This window comes from Scyliorhinus canicula, chromosome 3, assembly GCF_902713615.1.
Source record: "Scyliorhinus canicula chromosome 3, sScyCan1.1, whole genome shotgun sequence".
NCBI classification, from domain to species: Eukaryota; Metazoa; Chordata; class Chondrichthyes; order Carcharhiniformes; family Scyliorhinidae; genus Scyliorhinus; species Scyliorhinus canicula.
In genome coordinates, this window is record NC_052148.1 from 84,786,487 (window position 1) to 84,813,202 (window position 26,716).

Here is a 26,716-nt window from a genome sequence, read left to right on the forward strand (position 1 = left end):
CATGGTGTATGTTCTAGTTGTTGCTCACGGGCTCTGACTGTCTCAGAGGCTGGATCCCAAGAGAACGGGAAAACTAGTGCCCTCTGGCTTTATAGTGGTCGTGTCCTGTCTGGTGATTGGCTGCTGTGTTCTGTGTGTTCATTGGTCATCCTGTGTGTCAATCAATACCTGTCTATGCACCATCATATACTTGTGTGCATATTATGACAAGCTGTATCCAGCTTCCGGAAAAAGGCCTTTGGTACAAAAATCGTAATAGGAATCTGAATAGAAACCTTGGCAGGACGTTAATCTTCACCACTTGGATACTCCAGAGATAGATGCAGTGTGCCCCACCTCCTTAACCTCCTCTACCAGTTTTGTTAAATTCCATTTATGCAATGTCGCGCACTCTCCTGTTACCTGAATTCCCAGGTATCTGAACCTGTCTCTGGCTACTTTGAATGGTAACCCATCCAAGGTTGTCTCTCCGACCCAACTCATTCACTGGCAACAATTCACTTTTCCCGACATTCAGCTTGTATCCTGAGAACGCTCAGAACTTCCCTAATATTTTTTTCCAAATAAATTTAGAGTTCCCAATTCATTTTTTCAAATTAAGGGGTAATTTTAGCATGGCCAATCCACCTATCCTGCACATCTTTGGGTTGTGGGGGCGAAACCCACGCAAACACGGGGAGAATGTGCAAACTCCACACGGACAGTGACCCATGGCTGGGATTGAACCTGGGACCTCAGCGCCATGAGGCAGCAATGCTAACCACTGTGCCACGGTGCTGCCCCCGAACTTCCCGAATAGGCCCATAATTCTCCCTTTGCGCTCTAGCGAGTCCAACACGTACAATAACAGGTCGTCCACATATAGCGACACCGAAGCTCCCTACTCCCCCTCCTAATCCCTTGCCACTCTGCCGACCCCCTCAGGGCCATTGCCAGAAGCTCTATAGCTGGCGCAAACAGCAGCGGCGACAGCGGGCACCCCTGCCTTGTTCCCCTGCTTAACTCAAAGCTTTGTGAGCCGATATCATCCCTCCACCCGCTCACCACCAGTGCCACGTATAGCAGGCACACCCATGCCACAAACTTTGGCTCAAACCAGAACCGTCCCAGAACCTCAAATAGATACCAAAGATGTGCGGGTTAGGTGGATTGGCCATGCTAAATTGCCCGTAGTGTAAGGTTAATGGGGGGATTGTTGGGTTACGTGGGTTTAAGTAGGGTGATCATTGCTCGGCACAACGAGGGCCGAAGGGCCTGTTCTGTGCTGTACTGTTCTATGTACTATACCGCCACTCCACCCGGTCAAATGCCTTCTCCGCATCCAAGGACAGCACTATCTCCGGTACCCTTCATGATCACATTTAACAGCCTCCTTATATTACTGGAGAGCTGCCTGCCCTTTATGAAGCCTGTCTGGGTTTCTACGACCACCCCCGGGACACAATCTTCCATCCTCCCCAGCATCAATCTACCCAGCACTATTATATCTGTATTTAATAACTATATGGGCTTGTATGACCCACATTTTAATGGATCCTTCCCCTTCTTCGGTATCAATGTGATCGTTGCCTGCATCATCATCTCCGGTAGCTCGCCCTTCTCCAGTGCCTTACTAAACTCCCACAACAGATGTGCCAATTCCGTTGCAAACTCCTTGTAGAATTCCACCGGGTAGCCCTGTGGCACCAGGGCCTTTCCTGAATTCATACCCCTTATACCGTCCGATACCTCCTTCAGACTCAAAGGCTCTTCTAGCGCCTGCCTCTTCTCTTCCTCCAACGGCGGAAACTCTAGCCCATCCAAAAACTACCCTTGACCCCTTCATCACACCCCGGGTCTGCCCTGTACAGTTCCTTATAGTATTCATAAACATCTCATTTATCCTCACTGGCTCCCACACAACTTCCCCTGTCTCTGTCCATATCCTCAATATTTCCCTGGGCACGGCCTGCCTCCGTAGTTGGTGTGCCAGTATTCGACTTGCCTTCTACCTGTACTCATATTGCAGCCTCTTGCCCTACGCAGCTGCCCAACCACCCTCCCCGTTGTCAACCTATCAAATTGCCCCTGCAACATTTTCCTTCTCGCCAATCCCTCCATGGTGGGTGCCCTTGAATACTCTGTCTACTTCGACAATCTCGTTCATTAAATGCCTGTACTCCGCTCTCCTTTTTCTATTTTCATGAGTCGTGAACAAAATAATCTCCCCTCGGACCACCACCTTCAGTGCCTCCCAAAGTGTGGCTGCCGACATCTCCCCATTCTGGGTCAACTCTACATAGTCACTAACCACATAGCCAACAACCCCGATTTGAGCCTCCATCCTGCCTCTGCTTCCGTCCCGATCTAAGCCGAATCTCTAGCCAGTGGAGCGCATGGTCCTAAATTACTATCCCCGCGTACTCAGCCCCCTCCATCCCTACCAACACCTCATGGCTCAACACAAAAAAGTTGATTCTGGAGTACACCCTGTAAACATGTGAGAAAAAGGAATGATTCCTTCCTCCTGGATTCTTAAACCACAACAGGTTCATCATACCCACCTTTTTCATGAACCCTCCCAGCTCCTTTGCCATCCGGATCCATCCCATTGACCCGGGGCTCGACCTGTCCACCCTTGGCTCTCGAATACAATTAATGTCTCCTCTCATGATCAACTGGTTCCAGGCCAAATCCGGGATCCCTACCAGCAACCTCCTCATAAACCCTACATCTTTCCAATTCGGTGCATATATATTCACCGACACCATCGGTGTCCCCTCCACTATCCTGCTCACCATTGCATATCTCCCACACTGGTCCCTCACTTCCTTCACACTTACAAACCACGTCTTCTTGCTCATCAAGATGGCCACCCCTCGCAGTTTTGAGTCAAACCAAGAGTGAAATACCTGACCCACCCATCCCTTTCTCAACCTGACTTGTCCTTCACGCAGAGGTGCGTCTCCTGCGCAAAAACCCGAGATTTTTTGCACCGGTCCATTGAGCCCTCAATCATTCCATGTTATAAGCCTTACTGGGGGCGAACGCCTCCATTCTCCTCTACCGTCCGTCATCCTCTCCTTTCGGCTCTGCCCCTTCTCATTTTGCCCTCCACCGGGCCCATGGCCCCCTTCTCCGCCCTGACGACGCTTCTTCTCCAACCCTGCCACGGCGCATCTCCCTCCCCTCACCCACCTTCCACCCCTCGGACCTCCCTTATGGTATTTCCCCACCTCACCTTTGTTCACCAGCGTTACCTGCCAGCGTGGTAACTCCTGTCCAAAGGCTCCACCTCCTGACACCCCACCTCTACCCCACCCTCACCTTTTTGTTCTGTGTAGAAGATTCCCCACGAACCTCTCCCACTCCCACCCAAACAAAGTCACATCCCAAACCACAACTTTCCTCACTCAAAGACAAACCAAAAAGAAAATCACCGCCCCAGTGAGCAGGGTGGGGGGAATCGGCCTTCTCCTTACAAACTTTTCACCCCTGGCACCCATTGTTGCCCCAAAAAAAAAGTTATACTTGGGAGGAAAAGAAAAAGCTCCCCCATTCTCCAACCCCCACTCTACCTGTTTCTTCCATTACTCCAAAGTGCCAGAACCTCTGTCTACCAATGAAGTTCAATTCTCCCCCAGTTTGTGTTCCTTAATAAAATCATTGGCCGCTTCTGGGGTCTCAAAGTAATATTCCCAGCCCTCATTAGTCACACATAGTTTTGCCGGCTAGAGCATCCCACACCTCATCCGCGGTCGATACAGCACCGCCTTGTGCCCATTGAATCTAACACGCCATTTTGCCAGTTCAGCACCAATGTCCTGGTACGTTTGGACCTTGTTCGCCTCCCATTCACAGTTCCGCTTCTCCCTGGCCTTGTGCAGGATGTTCTCTTTTTACACAAACTTGTGGAGTCTTATGATCACCACCCATGGTGGCCCCCCAGCTCTTGGCTTCTGCCTCAGAGACCTGTGCCCTCTATTCACCTCTGAGGCCTTGACCAGCACCTCCACCAGCATCCTCAAGACGTACCTCATGGCACTCGTGCCTTCAGGCAGGCTGACGATACACAAGTTCTGCCTTCTCAATCTGTTCTCTTGCTCTTTCACCGTTGCTCTCAGCATCTTGCAAAGGTTTCCTGAGAGCCCCACCTCTGCCTCCAATGCCACCACCCGATCACTGTGGTCCAACTTCACCCTCTCCAACTCTCGGATCTGCGACCCCTGTGCCTCCAAACACTTTTTTCTACACTTTCCATCAAGCCCTTCAGGCATGCCACAGCTCCTTCGATCTGCCATCCTGCATCTCTTTCCTTTGTTGGTGGAACTCTTCTCTGATGAAAGCCATCAACTGTTCCATTTGAGGCCTTTCAACCTGCACTGGCCATTCCCCCTCCGCCATCTTTCCAATAACAGCTGCGTCACAGGTCTCTTCGAACTCCTTGGCCAGGTCTTTCACCTTCTGCCAGGTTTGGTAACCAGCAGAAATGCCACACCCGGGGGGAACTTCTCCGATCTACAGCTACACTTTTCATCGAAGTTACTCCCGTTTTCAGGAAAAAAGAGCTATTTTCTATACCTTTGAGCAGGAGCTGCCCTGTGTACAGCCAGTCACATCATGGCCACCACCTAATGTAAGGTTACTTGTAACAACAATAAAGATTATTATTATATAAGTCCTCTTCTTGGCATTCTCCCTACTTTCTAACTGCATTTCAACAGTATTAACTCACACAAAAACAGAAAATACTCGACAATCTCAGGTATCTCGGCATCGGTAGAGAGAGAAGGGAGCCTGCGTTTTGAGTCTGGATGACTCTTTATCAAAGTTGACATGATTAGAAATATCAACATCAATGCAAAAACATCTCTATGTTTTGGACATTCTGGCTTGGTCAAGCTTGCTTCTCTTCACGTTGAACTGAAATCACCCTGATCCAATCTCTTAAAGCCTGCCATCTGAGCTTGTTTACTTATTTTTGTCCTCTTGTGCACTGTGATTCTCCTGTTGCATGAGCTTAGGAGGTGGAAGGTTGAAAATCAATCTCTGGAAAAGAAGAAAAATTTGATTCAAATAGTTCTTTTCACAACCTCAGGATATCCTGAAACATATTCTGATAATGAGATTCTTTTTGAGATGTAAGCACAGCTATGATGTGGGAAACATGACATTTACACAGAAATAACAATGAAATAAATTACTTCACAGAGCCCCACAATTGTTACAACTTTGTAGGAGGCCATTGAGCCTGTTGTGTCAGCGTGGACTGTCCAAATAAGCAATTTATTTAGTACCATTTCCCTGTCTTCTATAACCTTGCACATTCTTCCTTAATTCCTGTTTTGGATGTTAGTTGGCTCAATTTTGGATCAATAAAGGATAACTTATTCGTGTCATAGGATCTTTTGCATTCTCCTGAGAGGGTGAACGGGGCCTCTGGTTCAATGGTGTGAGTTCTACTATTGTTGACCATGATAGGCAATGTGTAATCTCAATGCAAACTGAATTGTCTGAAAGCAGCTGTATTTTGTCAGACAGAATGTGAGGGGGAGATGTTAGTGAGAAGAAAGAGCTCAAGCTAGCAAGGAACATTGCAGGACAACAACTTGCATTTGTATAATGCCTTTAAGGTATTCAAATATTCCAGGGCATTTCATAGGTGTGTAATCAATCACAAATTGGCACCCTGCCAAAGTTTCTGCCCTTGTCACTCTGGCTGCTGTGCTGGAGCACGCTGCAGCTCCTCCTCAGCCTCCAACCAACTGCAGAACTTGTAAAGTGCATGTTCTGTCCGGGGGGGGGGGGGGGGGTGCAGTCTCATGAGCAATAAAGTGAGATTATCCCCAGTAATATTCAGGCACTTGATATAAGTTGCACACAATTGCTGTCCATATGACATAGGAGCAGAATTAGGCTTTTCGACCCATTGGGTCTGCTCCTGCATTCAATCATGGCTGATATGTTTCTCAGCCCCATTCTCCAGCCTTCTCCCCATAACCCTTGGTCCCGTTATTAATCAAGAAACTATCTATCTCAGTCTTAATGACACTCAGTGACTTGGCCTCCACAGCCTTCTGCGGCAATGAGTTCCACAGATTCACAACCCTCTGGCTGAAGAAATTCCTCCTCATCTCTGTTTTAAAGGATTGTCCCTTCAGTCTGAGGCTGTGCCCTTGGGTTCTAGTTTCTCCTACTAGTGGAAATATCCTCTCCACGTTCGCTCTATCTAGACCTCTCAGTATTTTGTAAGTTTCAATGAGATCCCCTCCCCCACCCTTCTAAACTCCATCGAATACAGACCCAGAGTCCTCAACCACTCCTCATATGACAAGTACTTCATTCCGGGGATTATCCTTGTGAACCTCCTCGGGACCCTCTTCAAAGCCAGCACATCCTTCCTTAGCTACAAGACCCAAAACTGCTCACAATATTCCAAATGGGATCTGACCAGAGCCTTATACAACCTCAACAGTACAACCCTACTCTTGTATTGTAGCCCTCTCAAAATGAATGCCAACATTGCATTTGCCTTCCTGAATGCCAACTGAATCTGCATGTTAACCTTAAAAGAATCCTGAGCTAGGACTCCCAAGTCCCTTTGTGCTTCTGATTCCTGAAGCCTTTTTCCATATAGAAAATAGTCTATAGCTCCATTCCTCCTTCCAAAGTGCATCACCTTACACTTTTCCACATTGTATTCCATTTGCCACTTCTTTGCCCGCTTTCCGAGCCTGTTCAGATCCTTTTGCAGCCTCCCTGCTTCCTCAACACAACTTGTCCCTCTATATATCTTTATATCACCTGCAAACTTAGCAAGTGCCCTCAGTTCCTTCTTCCAGATCATTAATGTATATTGTGAAGAGCTGTGGACCCAACACTAACCCCTGCGGAACACCACTGGTCACCGGCTGTCATCCTGAAAAGCATCCCTTTATCCCCACCCTCTGCCTTCTGCCAGTCAGCCAATCCTCTATCCATGCCTGTACCTTGCCCTGAACACCATGGGCTTTTATCTTATTTAGCAGCCTCCTGTATGGCACCTTGTCAAAGGCCTTCTGGAAATCCAAATAGATCACATCCACTCGTTCTCCTTTGTCTAACTCCCTCATTACCTCTTCAAAACATTCTAACAGATTTGTCAAGCATGACCTTCCCTTGATGAATCCGTGCTGACTCAGTCCTTTTATACCATGGATGTCTAAGTACTCTGCAATCTCATCCTCAATAACAGACTCTAAAATCTCACCAACGACTGACGTCAAGCTAACTGGCCTATAATTTCCTGTCTTCTGCCTCCCTCCCTTCTTGAGCAGGGGTGTTACATTAGCCATTTTCCAATCCTCTGAGACTCTCCCTGCCTCCAGTGATTCCTAAACGATCACCACCAATGCCTTCATAATCTCCTCATCTATCTCCTTCAGAACCCTGGGGTATACTCCATCCGGTCAAGGTGATTTATCCACCTTCAGACCTTTCAGTTTTCCCAACACCTTCTCCTTAGTGATGGCCACTACGCTCATCTCTGCCCTCTGACTTGCTTGAAGTTCTGGTATGCTACTGGTGTCTTCCACTGTGAAGACTGATGCAAAGTACCAATTCAGTTCCTCTGCCATTTCTTTGTTCTCTATTACTGCTTCTCCAGCCTAATTTTACAGTGGTCCAATCTCCATTCTTGCCTCTCTTATCATTTATATATTGAAAAAAAACCTCTTGCAATCTTCTTTTATATTATTAGCTAGCTTACACTATTATTTCATCTTCTTCCCCTCCCACTCTATTGTTTTTTTAGTTGTCCTCTGCTCACTTTTAAAGGCTTCCCAATCCTCTGGCTTCCCACTAATTGTCACAGCATTGTAAGCTTTTTCCTTTACTTTTATGCTTTCCCTGACTCCCCTTGTCAGCCATAGTTGCCTTGTCCTCCCTTTAACATGTTTTCTCCTCCTTTGGATGAATTTCTGTTGCACCTCATGAATAACACCCAAAAGCCATTGCTGTTCAATTGCTGTTCAACTGTCTTCCCTGCTAGGCTCCCCTTCCAAGCAACTCTGGCCAGCTCGTCCCTCATGTCTTTGTTGTTACCATGATGTGGAGATGCCGGCGTTGGACTGGGGTGAGCACAGTAAGAAGTCTTACAACACCAGGTTAAAGTCCAACAGGTTTGTTTCAAACACGAGCTTTCGGAGCACTGCTCCTTCCTCACCTGAGGAAGCAGCAGTGCTCCGAAAGCTCGTGTTTGAAACAAACCTGTTGGACTTTAACTTGGTGTTGTAAGACTTCTTACTTTGTTGTTACCGTTATTCAATTCTAAAACCATCACATCTGATTCCAGCTTCTTTTCAAACTGCAGGGTGAATTCTATCATATTGTGGTCACTGCCCTCTTAGGGTTCCTGCACTTTAAGTTCACTCATCAAGTCTGCCGTATTACACACCACCAAATCCAGAATTGTCTGTTCCCTCGTGGGCTCTACCACAAGCTACTCCAAAAAAAACCATCTCGTAGACATTTCACAAATTCCTTTTCTTGGGATCTGCTATTAAAGAGAACAAAGAACAATGCAACACAGGAACAGGCCCTTCGGCCCTTCAAGCCTGCGCCGACCATGGTACCTGCCTAAACTAAAACCGTGTGTACTTACGGATTCCGTATCCTTCCATTACCACCATATTCATATATTTGTCTAGATGCCCCTCAAATATCATACCTGCTTCCACCACCTCCCTCAGCAGCACGTTCCATATATTTACCACCCTCTGTGCAAAAATTTGCTTTGCACATCTGTTCTAAACTTTTCCCCACACACTTTAAACCTATGCCCATCAGTACTTGACTCTCCTAACATAGGAAAGAGCATCTGAGTATCCACTCTGTACATGCCACTCCGAATCTTGTAGACCTCTTACAGGTCGCCTCTCAACTTCTGTCGTTCCAGTGAGAACAGACTGAGTTCATCTAACCTGATCACAGCTAATGCCCTACATACCAGGCAACCGCTTGAAAACCGCTAGTAAACCGCTTCTGTACCTCTCCAACGCATCCACATCCTTCTGGTAGTGTGGCGACCAGAATTGTACACAGCATTCCAAATGAGGCCGAACTAAGGTACTGTACAGCTGCAACATGACTTGGCAATTTTTATATTCAATGCCCCGACCGATGAAGGCCAGCATGCCGTATGCCTTCTTGACCACCTTATCCACATGCGGCGCCACCTTCAGTGATCGATGGTCATGCACGCCCAGATCTCTCTGCTTGTCATACTCGCAAGAGTTCTACCATTTACTGTGTAATTCCCACATGATTGGACCTTCCAAAGTGCATTTCTTCACACATCTCCGGATTAAACTCCATCTGCTATTTCTCCGTCCAAGACTCCAACCAGTTTACATCTTGCTGTATCCTCTGACAATCCTCTTCACTATCCGCAACTCCACCAATTTTTGTGTCGTCTGCAATCTTACTAATCAGACCAGTTACATTTTCTTCCAAATCATTTATATACACTACAAACATCAAAGGTCCCAGAACTGATCCCTGTGAAATGCCACTAGTCAGAATCTTCCATTCAAAAAAGCACCCTTTTACTAGCCTTCCTAACTCCTACCTTAAGTTCCTTCCTACTTTCTTTATATTCTTCAGGGGCTTCATCTGTCCTAAGCCTTTTAGACTTAGACCCCCATGATTATTGTAATATTGCCTTATATGCCTTTTCTATCTCCTGATTTATTTTCTGCCCCACATCCTCAGTACGGCTAGGGGGCCTGTACATTACTACCATCAGTGTATTTTTTCCTTTGCGATTCCTCAATTCTACCCACATAGATTCCATGTCTTCCGAACCTATATCACTCCTTGCTATCGATTTAAATTAATTCTTTACTGACAATGTAACTCTGCCCCCTCTGCTCACCTTCCTGTCCTTTCTCCGCCGACCTTTGGAAAGAACACCCTACTTAAGACCACACCGCAATCCTGTCACCGTAACCCAGTAACCCCACCTAATCTGTTGGACACTGCTGTGTTTGGTCCTTTGTACATTACGATGGAATCCACCAAACACTTGGACTTGTCCAAACATAGAGTCTGATGTGGAAAGATAGCAATCTGATACAGAACATGTTATCATGGAGCCTGCTAACTACTCCTCTGGAACTTGTATCGAGCACTGACCATTCACATGTTTGTCTTCTTCCCCTCTCAATCTTATTCTGAAGATGGCCGGATGTGTCTCCCCTTATATCAGAGTCACAGGTCACATTACCTGGGTCTGGAGACCACATGGTGTGTATGTACCATCACCTGCTGGTTGGAGGCTGCACACCATCCACCTATGATATAGCCCATAGGAAGATCACCACAGACACGGGGGCAATTTAGCATGGCCAATCAACCTAACCTCCACATCTTTGGATCTCAACCCATTGAGGTTGGCAGTTAGGAGATGGTGAAGATGGTTTTGAAAAGAGTAGTAACAGATGCACCTAAAAAATCAAGAGATCAATATTCAAGTTCAGGATGAAATTGTTGTATTTGATCCTTGAAAGGAGCAAATGTTATATTTTTATTCTAAGCTTTATTCATGTATATAAAGCATAATTATACCATAATTATATGTGTGAAATAATTATATGTATTATAGTGGGTGCTTCATCTCTTGTATTTCTACATAGGCAGACTTGCTACTGTTATCTAGCAGTGAACCATATGGCTTGGTTTACATAGAGACAGCTGAGCTTGATGGGTAAGTGATTTCAAAGTTATAAGTATTTTCTACTGTGGTTAAGTGTGGCTAAATGTTTAAGTGATTTGGGAGTGTAGATATAGAGACAGTATTGACTATGAATGAAGAATTCAGAACAAAAAGGGCATCATCTAAAATTTAAAGCTACATTATTTAGGAGTGAAATCAGGACGCAGTTTTTCACATAAATTCACCCTAAAATTATTATTACATTGAGCAGCTTTTAGGGTAAAAGCAAACAACCTGGAATCATTCAGTAAGCTGAGTGCTCTAATGGTGAGCCGAAGGTGGGATTTTATCATCCCCAGGTGAGTCCTGACCATCACGGCTATGTGCAGGCCCCAAGCCGCACAGATGCACTGCAGGAAAGCAGTGGCAATTCTGCCTCTCGTGGCCAATCAAGGGACCCCTGCCTGGGTCACTATCCCATTAAGATTGATGGAGTGCCTCTCTAAGCTGCCAGTCCAATCAGAGGGCCAGCAATTCTGCAGCCTCTATGGCACCACTGACAGAGGCACAGTCAGGCACACTATATAGAATAAATAGAATTCCTACTGTGCCGAAGGAGGCCACTTTGGCCATCGAGTCTGCACCCACCCTCCGAAAGAGCACCATACCTAGGCCCACTTCCCTGCCCCATATCCGTAACCCCACCTAACCTGCATTTCCCTTGACACTAAGGGGCAATTTTGCATGCCCAATCCACCTAACTTGCACATTTTTGAACTGTGGGAGGAAACCCCACAGTTGGTGGGGCAGCAAGGAAGCACAAGTGGATAGCACTGTGGCTTCACAGCGCCACAGTCCCAGGTTCGATTGCCCGCTGGGTCACTGTGCGGAGTCTGCACGTTCTCCCCGTGTCTGCGTGGGTTTCCTCCGGGTGCTCCGGTTTCTTCCCACAGTCCAAAGACGTGCAGGTTAGGTGGATTGGCCATGCTAAATTGCCCTTAGTGTCCAAAAAGGTTAGGAGGGGTAATTGGGTTCTGGGGGTAGGGTGGAAGTAAGGGCTTAAGTGGGTTGGTGTAGACTCGATGGGACGAATGGCCTCCTTCTGCACTGTGTTCTACGTCATAGAACAGTACAGCACAGAACAGGCCCTTCGGCCCTCGATGTTGTGCCGAGCAATGATCACCCTACTCAAACCCATGTATCCACCCTATACCCGTAACCCAACAACCCCCCCCCCCCCCCCCCCTCCTCCCCTCCCCTTAACCTTACTTTTTAGGACACTACGGGCAATTTAGCATGGCCAATCCTCCTAACCCGCACATCTTTGGACTGTGGGAGGAAACCGGAGCACCCGGAGGAAACCCACGCACACACGGGGAGGACGTGCAGACTCCGCACAGACAGTGACCCAGCCGGGAACCGAACCTGGGACCCTGGAGCTGTGAAGCATTTATGCTAACCACCATGCTACCGTGCTGCCCGTGAAACCGAAGCAACTGGAGGAAACCCATGCAGAAACGTAGTGAATGGGCAAATTCCACACAGTCACCGAAGTCTGGAATTAAACCCAGATCCATGGTCTTGTGAGGCAGCAGTGCTAATCACTGCCACCATGCAGCCCAAAGGCTTTCCTAGCGATGTCTTTCGCTGCCATTTTACCACTGCCTCCCAGTCCATCTTCAAAGGGCTAGTAAAATTCTGCCTTGGTTTTTCTGCAAGGTTGAATTAGATGGGTGAGTAGATTCCCTCCTCTGCACTTATCGTTATCATATGTGGGCTGTCTCATTCAAGAACAAAATGTGATTCATGGTTTCAGCGCATTTTGCACATGTACAATCTTTCATCTGACATCTGACAAGTACTAATTGGTGGTTTTGCAAGTTTTTAAATGTTGTCATCTGAAAAGAACATAATTTAGAAGTACTCATATAGGTTAATGGCAACATTGTCTTAATGTAAATAGTAATCAGAGGATCCATAATGTAGTTAAGAATTGAACCTTTCAAGGCATTGATTGAAGAGTTTGACGCGGTCGATAGAAAGGTTCAAGGGGGTCGATGGAAGGGTTCGCTCGGAGATGGAAACCATTCTTCCAGGACAGTTAAGTCAGCAGAGGAAGGGGGGTGGTGGTTTAGGATTAACAAGAAAAAGTGGAGGCAGAGAGGGTGGGGAGTATGGTAGGGTGGACAGGTTGTGGTTGTTGGCTACTTATTGAGTTATGCTGTGTTCTCCTGTTTGTTATCTGTTGGTTATCTTTTTTATCTTGGTTGTTATTATTCAATGTTTATTTATAAATGCCTTAATAAACATATTTTAAAACAAAAGAATTAAACATTTCAATAAATTACCAAAATTGTCAGATTTACTGGCCCTGAAACTCTGTCGGGAGTTTCCCAATATGCTTTATGTGACTCTGGAGCTTTTGTTGTCCTCTGTATTGTTCACTAAAATACCCTAAGGTAAATGAATGCAAAATCATGTGGACTGTATCTTTGTGTGAAATTGAATTTTTGATGTGTGTTCCTGTTGTGCGATTCACTGCCATTGCAAAGTATAACCATTCTTTCATAATTTTTGGAAGGCTATTTTATGATTTTCATTAATATTATGTGATTATTATAGGGAAACCAATCTAAAGGTTAAGCAGGCATTAACAGTAACTTCAGATATGGGAGAGAACACCGAGGCTCTGGCAGATTTTGATGGTATGTTAATTTTCATTCTAACAAATTTTGTTCAAATATTTAAAAACTATACATAACACAAATGTTGACTTAATGTGAATGGTGCAGTAACAATTATTAATCTGAACACTGAAGAAGTTACCAAGGATACTTTAAGGCGTCCAAATTGCTGAGAAAATTAATTAACCCTGGTGTCACTAAATCAAAGGGTGCAGAGGTTTTTTTTAAGCATTTACATTTTAAAGTAAGCTAGAGATAAGGTCAACCAAGGCTTTCAACATTTATAACAATTTGTTTTACTGACCACAACAGTTTCACAGATAGAGATACAACCAAATCAGAAGTATACCTCATGCCTCAGAAGGGTCACATTCTTCTGAGTGCTGAAGGTTTAATTCTCCAGTGATATCCTTATTGATGCTCTTCGAAATTGTCTCATGGACTGTGCTCCTTTCACTTTAGAATATATTTTATTTTTGGTGCTATCCATAGTCATTTCAAGTTTTAAATGTATATGATGTGGCAGTTACAGAAATGTATTTTGCTGATTGCAAGGCTTCTGCACACACCATTGCATGGATGCTTGGGTAGGAATTCCAACTGGAATACAGCATGACTTGCAGAATAAACAGCAACCACACAAAACAGGATAAGCTGTTTGAAGAGGGAGAGGAGGAGGGGAGAAGGGCCCTTAGCAAGAGACCATGGGTGGGATTTTCCAGCCCCCCCACCCCGGCAACTGGTTTACCAGTGGTGCCAGTGGGATTTTCCAGTGTCCAGCCAAAATCAATGACCATTTGTGTTGCTTGTTGGCTGTGCCACTGAGGAACCCGCTGCAACCAGGGGCTGATTTAGCACAGACAGCTGGCTTGTAATGCAGAACAATGCCAGCAGCGCAGGTTCAATTCTCGTACCGGCATTCCCGAACAGGCGCTGGAATGTGGCGACGAGGAGCTTTTCACAGTAACTTAATTGAAGCCTACTTGTGACAATAAGCGATGATGATGATTATTATTATTATTATTATTAATGATCTCTTTTTTGGAACTGGAAGAACCCGCCGGCAGGGCAGGCTGAAAAATCCTACCTCATATCTGTCCTGGGTGTTAGGGAGCAATTTTCCTACTTGGGCCTCAATAAGAAACAACATGCGAGATGTATCTGCTTCAATAAAGACATCTTCACTGAAATCTACCATCTGCATGAAATTGAGTGATGGTGTGTTTCATCATTACCCTTATCTTGCTATTCCTCCACTGCCGAGGCAGATTGCAGCTCTTGGTATCTCAAAGGAAAAAGGGACATAAGTAAAGTTGTGATTAGGGAGGAGGAGAAAGTAAAAACTACATGTTTATACCAACAGCAGCTTATAAATCAGAGGAGATTGTGTAATTAGGGGAAAGTGGGGTGTGGAGAAAAGGATCAGGTTTGTGGATACCAGGGGCAACACGGTGGCGCAGTGGGTTCACCCTGCAGCCTCACGGCGCCGAGGTCCCAGGTTTGATCCCGGCTCTGGGTCACTGTCCGTGTGGAATTTGCACTTTCTCCCTGTGTTTGCGTGGGGTTCGCCCCCACAACCCAAAGATGTGCAGGCTAGGTGGATTGGCCAAGCTAAAATGCCCCTTAATTGGAAAAAAATGAATTGGGCACTCTAAATTTATTTTTTAAAAAGGTTTGAGAATACCATGATCTTGAATAGATTTAGAATACACCTTAACCATTTGTTATGAAACTTTTTGCAGCATTGTATCCAGATCCTTGTGGCTAAACTCCTGGGAGGATTGGTTTGTTCACATCGAATTGATGCTTCACATGCTCACTCCTATTTTAGGGGAACAGATAGTGCTATGAGCTGTTATCTGCATGGTCCACGCAGGTTTTTTAAAAACCTGTTCTTGGGATGTGAGTGATGCATATAAAACCAGCATTTATTACCTATATGCCCATTTAGCTCAGTTGGTTGGACAGCTAGTTCATGATGCAGAGCGAGGCCAATATCGCGGGTTATTAATGAAGGCCCCGCCTTAGCAACCTTGCCCCTTGCCTAATGTGTGATGATCCTCAGGTTAAATCACCACCAGTCAAGAGGAAAACAGCCTCTGGCTATCTGGAATAATGACTACTCTACTTTATTGCCCATAGAAGATGGTGGTGCTAGTAATCTTCAGCTTCCCCACCTGCTCCCCTTAAATCTGAGACTGACCAAAGATTTACTTATCTCAACCTTAAATGTGGTCAATAATGGAGATTCAGAATTCTTTGCGTGAAGAAATTTCTCCTCAATCAGGATTCTCCATTCTAGAAACAAAGTTCTCTCTCCTATCCCTGCTGACACTTGGAGCAGCGCCCAGTAGAGATTCCCTTTCGTGGGATTCTGTCGGAATCTCTATATCGGGCCTCCATTTTGAGTGGACAGCCTGACTGCGACACCCCCACCACAATGCAGATCCCCCCTTCCAGCCCCCCTGACAAGTAAGAGCATCCTCTCCATTGCCTCCCCCCACCACCACCATGGGCATTATGGGTCACACCTCATACAACTCTCACACATGAGGGTGACCTGACCTCTCATCAGACCCCCACCCATCCCCATCAGACGCCGAAAAGAGAGACCACCATCAGACCCTGAAAAGAGACCTGCCCCATCAGACTCTCAAAAGAAATGCCCCATCAGACCCCCAAAAGAGAACCGCAATCAAACCCCAAAAAGAGACCCCCTCAAAAGAGAACCCCAATTAAACCTCCAAAAGATACCCTCAATAGTGACTCCCCATCAGACGACCAAAAGAGATCTGCAATGGAGACCCCACCCGACCCCACCTTCATTTTCACGGCAGGAAGCACTGAGCTGCCATTGATGTGGTGAGTTGTCACGGCAGGAAGCACTGAGCTGCCATTTATCTGGTGAGGGGCTGTCAATCACAGCAAGAATGTTTATAAACAGTGTGGTTAGCATCAAGGTAGCGTAATGGAGATGGATTCAAGCGTGAGAGGAAAGATCAATGAACTATCATCCAAGCAATTGTCTCTGCAGTAATAAAACTGTCAATCACTGGCTAATGCAATGTAGCAGTGTGAATTGAATCGAAGGTGTGCATTCTAAGGGATTTCAAGCCCGTTGAAGTGTACTGGGCCTTCCAGGAAGCCTTTGATACTTGTAACAACTGCTGATAAATGTTTCTGTCTGAGGCAGCAGATGTTAGGAAAGGGTAAGTGAAAATGCAATGATTTTTCAACCTACTGCCTGGATTGCTCTTCTGCTTTCAGGCAGGGTCTCTGATGGTGTCCCTGCTGGAGGTCTCTGTTGGGGGTCTGATGGGGGTCTCCGTTGGTGGTCAGTTGGGGAGTCACTTGTTGGAGGTCTCTGTGGGGGGTTTTATGGAGGTCTAATGGGTGGGTTCCTTTTGGGGGTCAGATGGGAGGAGGGTAGGATGGGCTATAGTTCAATGACCCATTTGCATCCTCCTGCTGGCACGGGGCATGCAGCTCACTGCTGCAACTGGCAGGGGACTGGAGCATCAGATCGCTGGAGGCGATCCCTTTTTAGTCCAATGCTCAATTCTCTGCCAGATCAGGAACCCCACTACCGGCAGCAGGCGGCGGAGAATCCAGCCCCTCATCTCTGCCCTAAATTATTCACCCCTTTCCTGAAACTATGATCTCGTGTTCTTGATTTCGCAGTTAATGGAAACAATCTTCCAGTGTATACCTTGTCAAATTACTTCAGGTCTTGTATGCTTCAATGAGATCACCTTTCATTCTTATAAACCCCAGAGAATATAGGCCAATTTACTCAGCTTCTCATCATAGGCACCAATCTAATGAACCTTAAACTCTGGGCCTCATGAAGTCTCATGGCATCAGGTCAAACATGGGCAAGGAAATCTCATGCTGATTACTTCGTATTACACCCCGCCCCTAACGCCCCCGCCCAAGCTGATGAATCAGTACTCCTCCATGTTGAACACCACTTGGAGGAAGTACAAGGTGATAAGGGCACAGGGTAGGGAACTTAAAATTTCAGCATCAACAGTGGCTCAGTAGAACCACTATAGACCAAACTGGTTTAGTCCAAATGGTCATAGCTACTCGTCTGAGTCAGTAGCAGGTGGTGAGGGATCCAACAAAGGGGATAAACATACTTTACCTCATTCTCACCCTGCCATAGGTGAATCTATCCATGACAGTATCAGTAGGAATGACGACCACACAGTCCTTGTGGAGACTAAGTCATGTCTTCACATTAAAGAAACCCTCAATCATATTATGTGGCTCTATCACAGCAATAAATAGAATAGATTTTGTCCGGTGGCTATTATGAAGTAGGAAGCCACACATTTGGGAGCTCCCGTTTTAAATGGACCTTTCGGCTCTTTTTAGAGCCCAAAACGGAAATTTTTCAACGTCTCCCGGTGGGGGAAGGTGTGCTGAACGACTTTCCCCGCAGTCCATGACTCGAACTCGGAGTGGAAAGGGGGAAAAAGCAGCAGCAGCTCCCCAGAAAAAACGGGGGAAGGGATCCAAGATGGCCGCCGGCAGAGCTCCAGAGGAGTGGAAACAGTGGGCCCAGGAGCAACTAGCTGCTCTCCTGCGCTGCTTCACAGACTTCAAGGCTGAGGTACTGAGCTCTCTGCAGGAAACAAACAGAAGGCTGTCGGAGATTCAGACAACCCAGGGTGCTGCCATCAAGGAGTTGCAGACGCAGGCCACTGAACGAGAGGAGGAGGCCGTGGTCCTCGTGAGTAAGGTGAAGGGGCACGAGGCACTCTACAAGAAGTGGCAGGAACGCTTCGAGGAGCTTGATCACCGCATGAGGCGGAAAAACCTGCGGATCTTGGGCCTTGCGGAGGGGCTGGAGGGGTCGGACCTGACAACCTATGTGGCTATAATGCTGAACTCGCTAGTGGGGGCCGGATCTCTCCATCTGTCCTTGGAGCTGGAGGGAGCACACAGAGTACTGGCCAGGAGGCCTAAGGACAATGAACCCCCGCGTGCGGTGCTGGTGAGGTTCCACCGGTTCAGTGATCGGGAGTGTGTGCTGCGCTGGGCCAAGAAGGTGAAGAGCAGCAAGTGGGAGAATGGGGTAGTACGGATCTACCAGGATTGAACTGAGGAGGTGGCTAAGCGGCGGTCCGGATTTAATCTGATGAAGGAGGTGCTTTACAGGCAAAAGATAAAGTTCAGAATGTTGCAGCCCGCGCGTCTGTGGGTAACTTATTCGGACCAGCATTATTATTTCGATTCCCCGGAGGAGGCGTGGGCCTTCGTGCGGACGGAGAAACTGGACTTGAACTAGGGGTTTGGGGTTGCGGGGTCGGTTGTAATATCTTAGCGCTGGATTCTGCTGTTGCTATGTTCTTTTTTTTGTGTACTTTTGCAATTTTGATATGGTTATTTATGGGGGTGTTGTTCTGCTATGTTTTTTTCTGCTGTGGGGCATTGGTTGAGTTGTGTATCTTGCGGGGAGGGTCGGGGGGGTTTGTTGTATTTTATGTTGGGTTGGGGGTATGGAGTGGGGTTGTTATTTGGGAGCTGCGTCAGAAGGGTGTGGTGGGGCAGTGCGAAAGCGCGGGCTTTCCTCTGGTTTCCCGCGCTGCGGGCTGGGGGGCGGAGACGGTGACGGGGGAGGCGGGGCCTTAACTGGTTCTTCCCCGCGCTGGAGCGGTGCCTGGAGGAGGGATAGATTGGGGGATGATCCCACTTTGGGAGGGGTCGGGTTATTTGCGGGAGTTTCCGGGGTCAGCAGAAGTTAACTGACCCACAGAAGTACAATGGAGGACGGTTCGCGGCTGGGAGGGTTCCTAGCCTGGGGGGGAAGGGAGGGGGGGGGAAAGGGGAATACCGGGTTGCTGCTGGTAGGGTCAGGAAGGAGCTGGTGGGGGCTGGGGGGACAGAGGAGAGGTGTTGTCGCTGTGGGGACTGGGTCGGGCAGGGGGTGCTGGCCTGGGGCGGGCAGTCGACGGGCTATGGCTAGTCAACGGGGGAGGGGGGGCGGGACGCCCTCTGATCCGGTTGGTCACCTGGAATGCGAGAGGGTTGAATGGGCCGGTGAAGCGGTCGAGGGTACTGGCTCACCTGAAGGGGCTAAAGGCAGATGTGGCAATGCTTCAGGAGACCCACCTGAAGGTGGCGGACCAGGTCCGCCTGAGGAAGGGATGGGTGGGGCAGGTTTTCCACTCTGGGTTGGATGTGAAGAACCGGGGAGTGGCGATTCTGGTGGGGAAAAATGTGTTGTTTGAGGCATCGGAGGTGGTGGCGGATAAGGGGGGTAGGTATGTTATGGTTAGGGTCAGGCTACAAGGAGAGAAGGTGGTACTGGCTAGTGTGTATGCCCCAAATTGGGACGATGCGGGCTTTATGAGGCGTATGTTGGGACGGGTCCCGGATCTGGAGGCGGGAGGTCTGATCATGGGGGGGGGGGACTTTAATACGGTGTTGGATCCTTCACTGGATCGGTCCAGCTCTAGGACGGGTAGGAGGCCGGCGGCGGCCAAGGTACTGAGAGGGTTTATGGATCAGATGGGTGGATCCATGGAGGTTTGTGAGGCCGAGGGCACGCGAGTACTCTTTCTTCTCCCACATACATAGGGTCTACTCTCGGATAGATTTCTTCGTGGTGAGTAGGGGACTGATTCCGAGAGTGGAGGAGGCCGAGTATTTGGCCATTGCAATCTCCGACCACGCTCTGCATTGGATAGAGTTGGAGATGGGGGAGGTGCGGGACCAACGTCCGTTGTGGCGGTTGGATGTGGGGTTGTTGGTGGAGGAGGAGGTGTGTAGGAGGGTCCGGGCAAGTATTGAGTGGTACCTAGGGGTGAATGATACGGGGGAGGTTCAGGTGGGGATGGTCTGGGAAGCCCTGAAGGCAGTGATTCATGGGGAGCTGATATCCATCCGGGCACACAGGGAGAGGAGCGAGAGGAGTGAGAGGGATAGACTGGTGGGAAAGATGCTGGAGGTGGACAGGAGGTATGCAGAGGCACCAGAGGAGGGACTGTTGGGGGAGAGGCGCAGCCTGCAGGCTGAATTTGATTTGCTGACCACTAGAAAGGCGGAGGCACAGTGGAGGAAGGCACAAGGGGCAGTGTACGAACATGGTGAAAAGGCGAGTAGGATGCTGGCTCATCAGCTCCGCAAGCGGGATGCGGCTAAGGAAATTGCTGGAGTGAGAGACAAGAGTGGGAATGTGGTGCGGAAGGGGGTAGAGGTGAATGAGGTCTTCAAGGACTTTTACGGGGAACTGTACCGGTCGGAGTCAACGGGGGAGAGGAGGGGAATGGAGAGGTTCCTTGACGGGCTTTCTTTCCCGAAGGTGCAGGAGGAGAATGTGGAGGGGTCGGGTGCGCCGATTGAGCTGGAGGAGCTAGTTAAGGGGATCGGGCAGATGCAGTCAGGGAAGGCACCGGGGCCGGATGGGTTCCCGGTGGAATTTTATAAAAAGTTTGTGGACCTAGTAGGCCCCTTGCTGGTGCGGACACTCAATGAAGCGTGGGAAGGGGGGACTTTGCCCCCGACGATGTCGCGGGTGCTGATCTTGTTAATTTTAAAGAGGGACAAGGACCCCCAGCAGTGTGGTTCATACAGGCCCATATCTCTCCTCAACGTGGATGCTAAGGTCCTGGCAAAAATCCTGGCCACCAGGATAGCGGACTGTGTGCCAGGGGTTGTGCACAAGGACCAGACAGGTTTCGTGAAGGGAAGGCAGCCGAACACAAATGTGCGGAGATTGTTGAATGTCATCATGATGCCGGCGATTGAGGGGGAGGCAGAGATAGTGGTGGCACTGGATGCGGAGAAGGCCTTCGATAGAGTGGAGTGGGGGTACCTATGGGAGGTGTTGGGGAGGTTTGGATTTGGTGAAGGGTTCATTAGATGGGTAAGGCTGCTATATGAGGCCCCAATGGCGTGCGTGGCCACGAATAGGAGGAGGTTGGAGTACTTCCGGCTTTACCGAGGGACCAGGCAGGGTTGCCCCCTGTCCCCCTTGTTGTTTTCACTGGCAATCGAGCCGCTGGCGATGGCGTTGAGGGATTCAGAGAGGTGGAGAGGCTTGGTGCGAGGTGGAGAGGAACATAAGGTGTCGTTGTATGCCGATGACCTGTTACTGTATGTGGCGGACCCGGTGGGAGGGATGCCGGGAGGAAGGAATTGGTAGGCTCCCGCTTAGGCGGGCAGGGGAGAGCTTTAGGTACCTGGGGGTGCAGGTGGCCAGGGACTGGGGGACTCTTCACAAGTATAACTTCACCAGACTTGTAGATCAGATGGAGGAGGAGTTCAAGAGGTGGGACATGCTGCCATTATCGTTGGCGGGGAGGGTACAGTCCGTCAAAATTACGGTGCTTCCGAGGTTCTTGTTCCTCTTTCAGTGCCTGCCCATCTTTATCCCCAGGGCCTTCTTTAGGAGAGTGACTAGCAGGAGAGTGACTAGCAGTATTTTGAGCTTTGTGTGGGCACATGGGACTCCGAGAGTGAAGAGGGTGTTCCTGGAGCGAGGGAGGGATAGAGGTGGGCTGGCGCTGCCCAACCTTCTGGGGTACTATTGGGCAGCCAATGTGTCAATGGTGCGTAAATGGGTGATGGAGGGGGGAGGGGCGGCATGGAAAAGAATGGAGATGGCATCATGTAGAGGTACGAGCCTGGGTGCCATGGTAACGGCACCTTTGCCGCTCTCCCCTAAGAGGTTTACCACGAGCCCGGTGGTGGCGGCGACCCTAAGAATCTGGGGACAGTGGAGACGGCATCAGGGGGAAATAGGGGGCTCGATGGAGGCTCCACTGGGTGGCAACCATCGGTTCATCCCGGGGAACAAGGATGGGGGATTTAGGGGGTGGCAAAGGGCGGGCATCAGCAAATTGAGGGACCTGTTTATTGGCGGGAGGTTTGCGGGCCTGGGGGAACTGGAAGATAAATTTGGCCTTCCCCAAGGGAACATGTTCAGATACTTGCAGGTAAAGGCGTTTTGCTAGGCGACAGGTAGAGGGATTCCCTCTGCTGCCGTCGCGGGGGACGATGGACAGAGTGCTTTCGGGGGTGTGGGTCGGAGAGGGGAAGGTGTCTGACATCTATAAGGTAATGCAGGAGGTGGAGGAGTCGTCAGTGGAGGAGCTGAAGGCTAAATGGGAGGAGGAACTTGGGGAGCAGATAGAGGACGGGACTTGGGCGGATGCCTTGGAGAGAGTCAACTCTTCCTCCTCATGTGCGAGGCTTAGTCTCATCCAATTTAAGGTGCTGCACCGGGCCCACATGTCCGGGACTAGGATGAGTAGGTTCTTTGGGGGTGAGGACAGGTGCACCAGATGTTCGGGGAGTCCAGCGAACCACGCCCATATGTTCTGGGCATGCCCAGCACTGGAAGAATTCTGGAAGGGGGTGGCGGGGACGGTGTCGAGGGTGGTTGGATCCAGGGTCAAACCAGGGTGGGGACTCGCGATTTTTGGAGTTGCGGTAGAGCCGGGAGTGCAGGAGGCGAAAGAGGCCGGTGTCCTGGCCTTTGCGTCCCTAGTAGCCCGACGAAGGATTCTGCTACAGTGGAAGGATGCAAGGCCCCCAAGTGTGGAGACCTGGATCAGTGACATGGCGGGATTTATAAAATTGGAAAGGGTCAAATTTGCCCTGAGAGGATCAATACAAGAGTTCTATAAACGATGGCAGCCTTTTCTGGACTTCCTGGCTCAAAGATAGGTAACTTGGTCAATAGCAGCAGCAACCCGGGGGAGGGGGGCGGGGGGGGGGGGGGGGGGGGGGGGGGGGGTGTTCCTTATTGTAGTGTCTATTCTGTAACTTTATATTGTGTTACTTTGCGTTGTTGTTAAAATGCTGTGTTGTTCATGGAGGTGGGGGCGAATGTTTATGATTGTTAATATTATTGTTATTTTTGGTATTTTACTATGGTGCGTTATTGTTGTATAAATTCAAAATTTTTCAATAAAAATTATTTTAAAAAAATTAAATAAATAGAATAGATTTCAAACAGATCTAGCAACTGGGTAACCATGAGTGGCTGTGGGCCATCAGCAGCAGTAGAATTGAACTCAACCACAATCTGAATCACTAAGCCAGGGTCAATGAAAAGCGCAGCAGGGCTTGCCAGCAGCAGCACCACGCAAATCTGAAGATGAGCTGTCAACCTTGTGAAGCTGCAAAATAACTTTCATGCCAAACTGCATAAGCAGCAAATGATAGAGCAAGGCGATTTCACAAATAATGGATCAGATCAAGTAAGGAATGTGATGGAAAACTCTCCACTTGACTGGGAGAATGTAGCTTCAATAACACCCAAGAAGCATGACATGATCCAGGACAAAGCAGCTCGCATGAGCAGAACTCCATCCAGAATCATTCACTCTCTCCACCACTGGCAGCACTGTGTACAATCTACAAGATACACTGGAGAAACTCGCCAAACCTCCTCAGACAGCAGCTTCCAAACCTTCGACCAAAATCATATAGAATGGAAAGGGAGACATTCTCATAGGAACACCATCACCTGAATGTTCTCCTCCAAGCATCCCCTTTGACTGGCAACCCAACTGCCATAATAAACATTCAGTCCCTCCACCACTGACATACAGTGACAGCGGTGTTTACCATCTACAAGACGCACTGCACAATTTCACCAAGGATCTTTTGATAGTACCTTCCAAGCTCGCAATCTCTGCGACATAGAATGGCAGCAAATGTATGGTAACAGCACACAAAGAACAATACAGCACAGGAACTTCTGCCCTCCAAGCCTGTGCTAGTCATGATTTAATCCTTGGCGAAAACCTTCAGCAGTTCCCAGTGCCCTATCCCTCTGTACCCATCCTATCTATGTATTTGTCGAGATGCCTTTTCAATGCCGTTAAGGTATTTGCTTCCATAACCTCCCCAGGCAACGCATTCCGGGCACTCACCACCCTCTGCAAAAAACCTGCCTTGCATATCTCCTCTAAACTTTGCCCCACGAACCTATGCCCCCTGGTGACTGATCTCTTCACCCTTGGAAAGAGTGCCTGCCCATGCACTCTATCCATGCTCCTCATAATCTTTGTAGACCTCTATCAGGTCACCTCTCAATCTCCGTCATTCTAATGAAAACAGATTGAGTCTATTCAGCCTCTCTGCATTGCGAACATCCTCCAGACCAGGCGACATCCTGGGAAACCTCCTCTGCACCCTCTCCAATGCCTCCACATACTTCTGGCAACCAGAATTGTGTGCAATATTCCAACTGCGACCTTACCAAGGTTCTATACAACTATAGCATGACTTGCCAGTTTTTATACTCGATACCCCATCCAACGAAGTCTTACAACACCAGGTTAAAGTCTACCAGGTTTGTTTCAAATCACTAGCTTTCGGAGCACGGCTCCTTCCTCAGGTGAATGAAAAGGTAGGTTCCAGAAGCATATATATGGACAAAGTCAAAGATGCAAGTCGATACTTTGAATGCGAGCATTTGCAAGTAATTAAGTCTTTACAGATCCAGAGATAGGGGTAATCCCAAGACATGTGAATTGTCTCGAGGCAGGACAGTTGGTAGGATTTTGCAAGCCCAGGACAGATGGTGGAGGATAAATGTAATGCGACGTGAATCCAAGGTCCTGGTTCAGGCCGTACTCATGTGTGCGGAACTTGGCTATAAGTTTCTGCTCGGCGATTCTGCGTTGTCACATGTCCTGAAGGCCGCCTTGGAGAACGCTTACCCAAAGATGAGAGGCTGAATGGCCTTGACTGCTGAAGCGTTCCCTGACTGGAAGGGAACTTTCCTGCCTGGCAATTGTCGCACGATGTCCGTTCATCCGTTGTCGCAGCGTCCGCATGGTCTCTCCAATATACCATGCTTCGGAACATTCTTTCCTGCAGCGTATGAGGTAGACAATGTTGGCCGAGTCGCACGAGGATGTACCGCATACCTGGCGGGTGGTGTTCTCATGTGTAATGGTGGTCCCCATGTCGATGATCTGGCACGATGTTGCCGAGACCATGCAGCCGCATGGGGCGGAATTCTCCGCTCCCCACGTGGCGTGGAAGAATCGTGGGAGGGCCTCCCGACATTTTTTACGTCCCCTCTGGCGCCCCCGCAATTCTCCCCCCCTCCCCCCTCGGAAAAATCACTGCTCGCCGTTTTTCACAGCGAACGGCGATTCTCCGAGCCCGATGGGCCGAGCGGCCAGCCCTTCACGCCCGTTTCACCACGGCAGCAACCACACCTGGTCGCTGCATTCGTGAAACAGGCGCCGGATGCCCGTTTGGGGCATCCAGGTACCCGATTGGGACAGGAGCACCGCGACTGTGCTCCGGAGGGGACTGGCCCGCGATCGGTGCCTACCGATCATCGGGCCTGCGTCCAAAACGGACGCACTCTTTCCCCTCCGCCGCCCGGCAAGATCAAGCCGCCACGTCTTGCTGGGCGGCGGTGGAGAAAGACGGCACTGCGCATGCGCGGGTTCGCGTCGTCTGCGCGCTGATGTCATCCGCGCATGCGCGGGTTCCTGTTGGCCGAGTTCACGACGGCCTCCACGATTTTGGCCACCAGCGGAGAATTCCGCCCATGATCCGTGACAATAAAGAAATATTGGCCATAGATGTACTGATGAAACCGTTTTACAGCAAATACAGCCGCCAGGCTTTCTTTTTCTATTTCGGTACATTTTTTCTCAGCCTCAGCGGGCATCGAGAGGCAAAGGCGATTGGATATTCAAGGCCATCACTTATCTGATGAGAACAGGATTGCCCGGATCCCATATGGTGAAGCGTCGCTCGTGATGTGCAATGATTTTGAAGGGTCGAAATGTGTAAACACTTCCAAAGACAACAACTGCCATTTCACGTTCATAAACGCCTCATCCTATGGCTTGCTCCATACCCATGACTGGTGCTTCTTGAGGAGCAAGTGAAGGGGGGCCAGTGCAGTTGACAGATTTGGAATAAAGTGCCCATAGTAATTTACCAGTCTGAGAAAAGAGTGATGCTCGATGGCGTCTCATGGGGAGGGGGATATTTTGATGGCTCCCACCTTCTTGGCGACCAGGTGCAGGTCTTCCCGGTACCCCAAATATACCACTTCCTTTGCATGAAACACACACAATACTCTGAAAAACATTTTAACACCACCTTAAAGTTATACAAATATTCTTTGGGCACAATTCTCCGGCCCCACACAGGTGCGGAGAATAGCGGGCCGTGCCGGTTTTTCACGTGACGCCGGTCCGACGCGCTCCCGCTATTCTCCCAAACGCGCAAATTGTTCAAATCGCCTTTCCCGCTAAAAACCCCGGCAAATCCCACGATACGGCCGAAATGCCGACTATTCGGCCCCCCGCTATTCTCCGGCCCGAATGGGCTGAAGTCCCGACGTCGTGACGCATGGTTACGA

The 26,716-nt window shown here is 48.8% G+C and overlaps 1 protein-coding gene across 4 annotated transcripts in view; it reads left to right on the plus strand.

Annotated features, from left to right (window-relative positions):
* The window catches only part of LOC119962771 (phospholipid-transporting ATPase ID-like), a 348,272-nt gene that overhangs the window by 155,627 nt on the left and 165,929 nt on the right, over positions 1 to 26,716 (plus strand). For all 4 annotated transcript variants that reach the window (XM_038790831.1, XM_038790829.1, XM_038790830.1 and 1 more), the window contains 2 exons: positions 10,653 to 10,723; positions 13,295 to 13,377. In XM_038790831.1, the coding sequence (XP_038646759.1) occupies positions 10,653 to 10,723; positions 13,295 to 13,377 (154 nt within the window). The remainder of the gene's footprint in view (positions 1 to 10,652; positions 10,724 to 13,294; positions 13,378 to 26,716) is intronic.